The sequence below is a fragment of the Cannabis sativa genome, chromosome 3 (genome assembly GCF_029168945.1).
Source record: "Cannabis sativa cultivar Pink pepper isolate KNU-18-1 chromosome 3, ASM2916894v1, whole genome shotgun sequence".
Taxonomy (NCBI): domain Eukaryota; kingdom Viridiplantae; phylum Streptophyta; class Magnoliopsida; order Rosales; family Cannabaceae; genus Cannabis; species Cannabis sativa.
In genome coordinates this window covers 15,395,802-15,403,665 of record NC_083603.1, presented here as the reverse complement: position 1 = coordinate 15,403,665, position 7,864 = coordinate 15,395,802, and the positions used below count along the sequence as shown (strand labels likewise).

Genomic DNA, 7,864 nt, shown 5'->3' with positions numbered 1-7,864 from the left:
GGCATTCTTAGTTGGAGGAAAATACTTCATCAAAAACCGCTCCGCTAATTCTTGCCAAGTTGTAACCGACGCAGAAGGCAAGGAGTTCAACCAAGCTCGGGCTTGATCTCTCAAAGAATAGGGGAACAACTTTAACCTCAAGGCATCCTCCGTAACTCCGGGCAATTTGAAAGAATCACTCACCTCCATAAATAGACGAAGGTGAAGGTGAGGATCTTCGGTGGGTATGCCACTAAACTGTCCCACAGTTTGAAGCATCTGGAACATAACTGGCTTCAACTCAAACTGTGGAGCTTGAATTTCTGGCCTCACAATGCCCGGATTGAGCTCATTGAAAAGAGGTGTTGCGTATTGTCGGATGATTTGATCTCTATCATCCGCCATAATCACTGTATTTTGACCATTATTAGGGGCCATTTCCCCTTGAGCTCGTCGTCCATTTCCTTGGTCATCCATCATTTCTATTTCCCCTTGAGCCCTATGTTGACCTCTTCTTCTCTCTCTGAATGTGCGCTCAATTTCGGGATCAATAGGATATAGATCAATATTAACAAATTCTTGGTACTCGTTCATATAAAATTTTCACCTGCCAATGCACAAGAGTCACCAAAAATGAGTACAAAATAATAGACTAAATTGCAAGCTAATTGACAATTACAATAAAATATATTTACAGTCCCCGGCAACGGCGCCAAAAACTTGTTGTGTTAAAATTAGATACGCAAGTGCACGTAGTCACAAACAAGTAATACAGTGATAAGTAATGAGTATCGTCTCCACAAGGACTGTGAAAATAAAATTTCTATTGCAAAAATTAATTACCAAGCAACAAGCCTAAAAACTAAAACTAAATGATTAATGAATCAGCTAAAGGAGTAAGAAAATAAGTAAATTAACTCAAAAGTAGATGCAAGATGAAAATAAAATTTAGTGGTAAGCTTTTGAAATGTGAAAGGCTTGAACTATTGAATCCCCCTATGTTTAGCAAAAACTGTGCGTTTTTGCTGCAGCAAAAAGTTAGCAAAAATCCCAGGTTAACAAGAACTCCATTAAAGTGCACAAAACTCTTCCAAATTTTATGCAATCAATCCTTGGACCTGTTCAAACATATTCCTATGCCAAGCAAGCTCAAGAATACCATTTCAAGCATAGTTCTCAATTGTTACACAAGGATATAACATATTCCTATGTTGTTTCAAATCTAATCTAAAAAAAGATTAAGAACTTGTGTCATTCAAGCTAAGTCCATAACATTTAACCTTTCCAGAATTAAATATAACTCAATAATCAATCTATTGGTGGCCAAACAATATCAAGAAATTAGCAATACACACACTTGAATGAACATGAGAATTTTTACTAAATATTTGCATAAGAAAATTACTCCACTAACATAGGGTTCTTCAACAATTCAAACCATTAAAAAGTTTAGCTCATAGCTAACTTAAGAACCACCATTACAAGATAAAACTTAGACATAGAGTTTGAATGTTAAGTTAAAGAAATTAAAAGAGAGAAGAAAGAAATAGCAAACAATAATAGAGGATTTTTCCAAAAGGATGGATGTTGAATCTTGTTGTGCTTCTCCTCTTTCCTCCTTCTTCTTCTTCTTCTTTCAATCTTCTTTTTTTCTGTGTAAAAATGGCAGCCAAAGCTTATTTTCGTTCAGCCCCCCTTTTTTCTCTAAATGGAGGCTCCCTTCTTTCTTCTCTCTCCTTAGGTTTTGTACCTTTTTGCCCCAAATAAACCCTACACATGTCATGTAGATAGCCTCTCCATGTAATAGCTCCAGCCACCACTCTTATATTGCCACGTCATCTCCACAAATGCCACCTCTTTTAATGAAATGCCAACTCACCCTTTTTCTAAGAAAATAAAACACATCAGCCACAAATCTGTTTGCTGCAACAAAAACTTCACAGAATTTCAGCAAAATTAAGAACATGACTAACTTGCTATTTTCTTTGCCAATTTATGCACAAGAGTTATTGATTTTAACTAACAACTTCAAAATACACACAAAGACATAAAACACTGAAACTTTCACAAATTAAGAGACAAACATAATTTAAATGACACACAATTACATAAAAAAAATGCTTAAAGTGATATCAAATAACTCTTTACTCAAGAGTTATCAATGTATATGTTTAGTGTATATGCATGCTTATATGTTGTGATTCTTACACTACCAACACTTGTACGGTTGCGGTACAGAGTGTATTGGTAAGGTGTATGATGTCTAAAAGTACATTGTGGTGTTACCAGCACTTGTACGGGAAGGTACAAGGTGTTTGTGGTACAACACTTAACAGTACTTAAGGTGCGGTCCATACCCTACCTACACTAGTACGAAGGTATACTAAGTGCATGTGGTACATGGTACATGGTCGTATCCTAGTTAGAACGTTCTTACTCATCTGTTAAGCCTTGTAAATAGGTGTATGAGCGCCTTGATACAAGTCGGTATTATATGATATGTTATATGCTTTTCTTACTGAGTCTGTCGACTTACAGTTTTGCTTCCATGTGTAGGTAAAGGAAAGGCGAAAGCTGAACAGGAGTGAGCCTGGCTTGGATGGGATTGTACATGTCGTGGCAGCGTGACGTGGAGTGTTCGGTCTCGGGACATCTCGGGATTTTATTTTGTAGTCGCTGTGCGAATTGGATACTGTATTTTGGCATATTTTGTATAAAAGTTTAGAAACGGGATCCCGATATTTATAAATTATTATGTAAATTATAAAGTTTAATATTTATTATAAAAGTTTTAATTTGACACGTTTTTCGAGAAAAATCTTTGATTAGCAAAGATAGCACTGTAATTGACAAGCCACTGTAGCGTGCCTTAGCATTTACATTTACTGTGTTATTGTAAATTACTTACATCTTTTATGGTTTTTTATACTTTTTATGGCTTCTGTTTTTTTTTCAAAAAAGTTATTTTATGGAAAAATTGAAGAAAAAATTAAAATAATATATATATAAAAAATAGGATAAAAGTAATTAGGTACCCTTATGGTAACCGTAGGGGTAACCATATAACCTGTGTTATTTTTACTCAATGAACTAAGAGGTGCTTCTATAAAGCATCTCATTAAAATAGGTGCAATGGTACAACTTTTAACTATATCAAAAGAATTTTTTAGTTCAATTTTTTTATAGTCGTGTAAATTATAGTTATTTAAGATATTCTGTAAAAATTTTGAGAAATTTCAAAATAATTTACAATATAAAATTTAACGTTCAAACGGTCTATTTAACACGCATATAAAATAAAAAGTTATGCGCGCAATAGACTCTTTAAATCCTATTTTTCGGTGTGTTAAATTTTTTTAAATATCTTAAAAATTTACTGGATGTCTTAAATAACTATAATGTATACGATCATAAAACATATTTAGACTATTTTTTTTAAATACCGAAAAAATAAGAGTGTAACGATACATTCTTTTTGTAGAGTTCTCATAAATTAAATATTACGAAATAGATTAATAAACTATTTAAAAAGTTTCTCTGCTACTATTCAAAATAATTGTTAATAAAATGCTAATTAGTTACAAGCATGAATGAAATGTGCTATTTGAAATTTTAAGTTGTCTAATATTATATTGGTGTGATACTTTATAATTATTAAATTAAAATATAAAAGATCTGATATTGAAATGCATCAATAAGAGTATATTGCTTCTTGTAGTGTTGATTGAACACTTAAAAGTATCTCCAATGAAGATGTAAATTAGTGATCAATTGCTAAAATGTAATTCATCTTGTAAATACTTGCTCCAATAGTGTAGCCAAAGTTAATCCAAATTTATCACATACTAAAAGTTGAATTAAATTTAAATTATAATATGGTATGATGTAAAATTTGTATCATAATAAATATATTATTTTTATTTTATTGTTAATACTTTATTATTTAATTTAGTTATTACATTAAAATATAAATTTTTTAAAATTATTTTTTATTGTTTTATGCAACAAAATAATAATTAAATTAATAATAAAATTACTGATTTTTTTATATTTTCAATGAAAATATTAATTAAACATTTAATTTCACATTAAGTTTTATAATTATATATTAAAGTACAATACTAAAAATTGTTGCAGATTATCAAAAAAAAATTATGTCAAATATAAACATTTGTTTTTAGTACATAAATATAATACAGAGATATTCCGTCCATAGATTTTGTGTCATCACGTGGGGGCGGTGTGTTAATTTACTTAACTCTACTTCTCCCCACAATCCAACTGTTTTTGACTATTTTTATTTATAATTAATAATCGAATTGTTGTACCACCTTGGAGCTTAGATACTGAGTCTTTTCTCCTAGTTTTTTAATTAAATTGGGTTGAACTTAATTCGGCCCCTAATTAGGTTGGGAGTTATTAGGCTTAACTTGAAAAGACATTTTCTTCTTCTTTAATAAGTGATCCATGATCAAATCTTACGCACCTACTGATTTTTAGATAAGATTTGCATTACTTATAAATTATATGAAAAAGTGATCATATAAGATCAATCACAACAATAATTGCATAGTAAATAAAGGGGTGCATAACCTACCACAGCTTGTAATCTTATTATTGTCTCATTGATGAAAAATATCCTGATTGATATTTATGAGAGAGTAAACTTTACTCACCCTTTTCAATATTTCTTCTCTAGAATTACACCATGGGTATTCAAGCAAAAGAGCTTCATCACTTTATCTTGTTTCCTTTAATGGGGCAAGGACATTTGATCCCAATGGTTGACATTGCAACAATGTTGGCTGAACGTGGTGTAATCATCACCATATTCACCACAACACAAAATGCAGCTCGATTTGAAGGAGTGCTCAATCGGGCCAAGGAAATGGGCCTCAGAATCAATCTAATTCAATTCAATTTTCCATATGTTGAAGCAGAATTGCCTCAAGAGTGTGAGAGCTTGGACATGTTGCCTTCTCCTGAATTGGGTGAAAAAATGTTTTGTTCAACTTCTTTGCTACAAAAGCCTATGGAGACTATGATCCAGAATCTTATGCCGCGACCTACATGCGTAATATCAGACCCTTATTTGCCTTGGACTATCAACATAGCTCAAAAACTTAGTGCATGTTTGACATCATAACTAAAAAACTGTTTTTTATTTTTAAAAACAGAAAATTATTTTTTGAAAACAATTTGGCTTGTTTGGCCTTGATTTTTTATAACAGTTTTCAGAAAACAAAATTAAAAAATACAAGAATTTTGAAAACAGCAAAATGTTATTTTCTGTTTTAAAAACCAATTCACTTTTGATCAATATTATTTTTAAAAAACACTAACCAAACATGACTTGTGTTTTAAAAACTTCAAAAACTATTTTTTGTTCTCGTTTCTAAAAATAATTTTTCGAAAACAAAAAATAAAAAATAATACCAAACATGCTCTTAACATTCCAAGGCTAGTTTTCCATGCAAGAAGTAACTTTTTTCAGTTATCCTCTCATTTGTTATGTGTTCCCGAAACAGAGTTCATTGCTATCCCTGACCTTCCTGACAAAATTGATGTGATGAAAGCTCAGCTACCAGAGCCAAGAACCTCAGAAATGAAAGAATTTCAGGAGCAAATGAAGGAGACTGAGATGGGGTCCTATGGAGTAATCATAAATAGTTTTGAAGAATTGGAGCCATTATATGTCAAAGAGTACAAGAAGATGAAGAATGGTAAGCTTTGGTGTGTAGGTCTGGCTTCCTTATGCAACAAAAATGAGTTAGATAACGCTCAAAGAGGTAAAAAGTCTTCTATTGATGAACATGAGTGCCTTAAATGGCTTGATTCATGGAGACCATCTTCTGTCATTTATGTTTGTTTTGGAAGCATATTTACTCTAACACTTGCACAGTTGATAGAGCTTGGTTTAGGTTTGGAAGCCTCAAATAAACCATTCATTTGGGTTGTAAGGGAATCAAAGACTAATAGATATGAAGAACTAAAGAATTGGTTTAGGGAATATGAATTTGAAGAAAGGATTAAAGGAAGAGGTGTGGTGATCCGGGGCCGGGCTCCAGAAGTGTTAATCTTATCACACCCTTCAATTGGAGCATTCTTAACTCATTGTGGATGGAATTCAACTCTTGAAGTGATAAGTGTTGGGGTTCCCATGGTGACATGGCCACTATTTGCTAACCAGTTTCTAAAGGAGAAATTGTTGCACAAGTTTTGAAAATAGCTGTAACATTGGGTTCAAAGTATATAGAACAGGGAGAAGAGGATCGAATAATGGTGAAGAGTGAGACAATTAAGATTGCTATAGAAAAAGTGTTGGATGACCAAGGAGAAGAAAGTATAGAGAGAAGGAAAAGAGCTAAAAAGTTAGGGGAGATGGGCAAAAGAGTTGTTGAAGAAAGTGGGTCTTCACACCACAATATGACTTTGTTTCTAGAAGAATTAGGTGCCAAAAGTTATTAGCATACATGGGAATGTAAAAATTTAAATTATAAAAAAAAAAAAGGACGGATGTACTTCTTCTGTTTCTTGAGAAAATTTTGTGACATAATATCCCTTAGTTAAATCGAAAACAATAATTTATTTCCACAATTTTTTTTTTTTTTTTGTGATTGAGTAATATCGTTTATTTTCTAATTTTGAACTAATTTGAACTGTGATTTGAGGTCCTTAAAAAATACAAAGTATGATTGCAAAGAACGTCAATGAATTGCAAAAAGTACCAAAATAATTATAATTCATTTTCAATTTTTTAGTAAATAAAAAATAGTAATGGTTCAATCTAGTAAGTAGTAGCTAATTTTTCCGACGATTTAAAACCGATAGAAAAAATTGTTAGTTTTATGTTATTAAATTAAGTACGTTGATTATCATTGTACCATAGCTCAATAGATGTATACATTAAATTAAAAAAGAATATATACATCTTGATGACTATCAGGTATCCTCAAAACTTCTTGTAAGCTGTATTCTTTTGGTTGATTAGTGTGGAATCTCAACACATGATCTAGAACGGTTTGAGATAAAAAAAAAAAAAAAATTCCTTTTCTCCTCTTGGTATTTCGAAAATAGCAGTATGAAAAAATTTATTTTGATTTTTCAAATTAGACTTCTATTTATAGAAGTTAATTCCTAATTAATTAAATCATATTTAATTATTTAAATAAATATCTATAACAAATAAATAACCCAACGACCGCAGTAGCAGGCGCTGATGTCTCTCTCTCTATCTGATTATCGGACCATCATCGACATCTCCTTGGACCACCATCAATAGATCTCTCCCTCCCTCCCTCTCTCTGTGTTAACAGTAAACTCTCTCCTATCTTCTTTCTGTTTTTTCTCAAGCGTGCAGTGGTGGTGGCTTGTCTCAGATATGATGAGATTACTGTTGTATTATTGTTGTTGTGGATCTAAAATTATTATGCATTATTTTGTATGTGTCAGTTTAACATTGACGGATAAAGTATTAGCGACCATGTAGAACGGTGACCTTTTTCTTACTGTCAGTTCCAAACGATCGTTAATGCTCAATAATGACTGCTTGTAACTGACACCTATTCCATCCCGTTTTGTGTCGATACTCAGTATCATAGGCATCAATCTTATGAACTAACATAAACCAACACCTATTCCGTCTCATTTTGTGTCAATACTCAATAGCATAGACATCAGTCTTACGAACCAACGTATATCCAATTATTTAAAATAGTCACCTAAATCCCTTTTCTAGTGGTGCAACCCGACTGAGAATGAAAGAGTTTCATAAGAAATCTAGTTATTTGGATTTTGAATAGTTTTTTAATAAACCGTAAACTCAAGTACACAAATTTATGATCAAGTACATAATAAATTATGACTTGGCAAAACAAATTCCAAA

At 31.9% G+C, this 7,864-nt stretch overlaps 1 protein-coding gene across 1 annotated transcript; it reads left to right on the top strand.

Annotated features, from left to right (window-relative positions):
• Positions 1–4,687: 4,687 nt before the first annotated feature.
• Positions 4,688–6,300, top strand: LOC115724032 (UDP-glycosyltransferase 73C5-like). Its single transcript, XM_061112380.1, has 2 exons — positions 4,688–4,980; positions 5,440–6,300. Exons 1-2 carry the CDS (start codon positions 4,688–4,690, stop codon positions 6,200–6,202), a joined length of 1,056 nt encoding a protein of 351 aa, XP_060968363.1. The 3' UTR covers positions 6,203–6,300.
• The last annotated feature ends 1,564 nt before the right edge of the window (positions 6,301–7,864 follow it).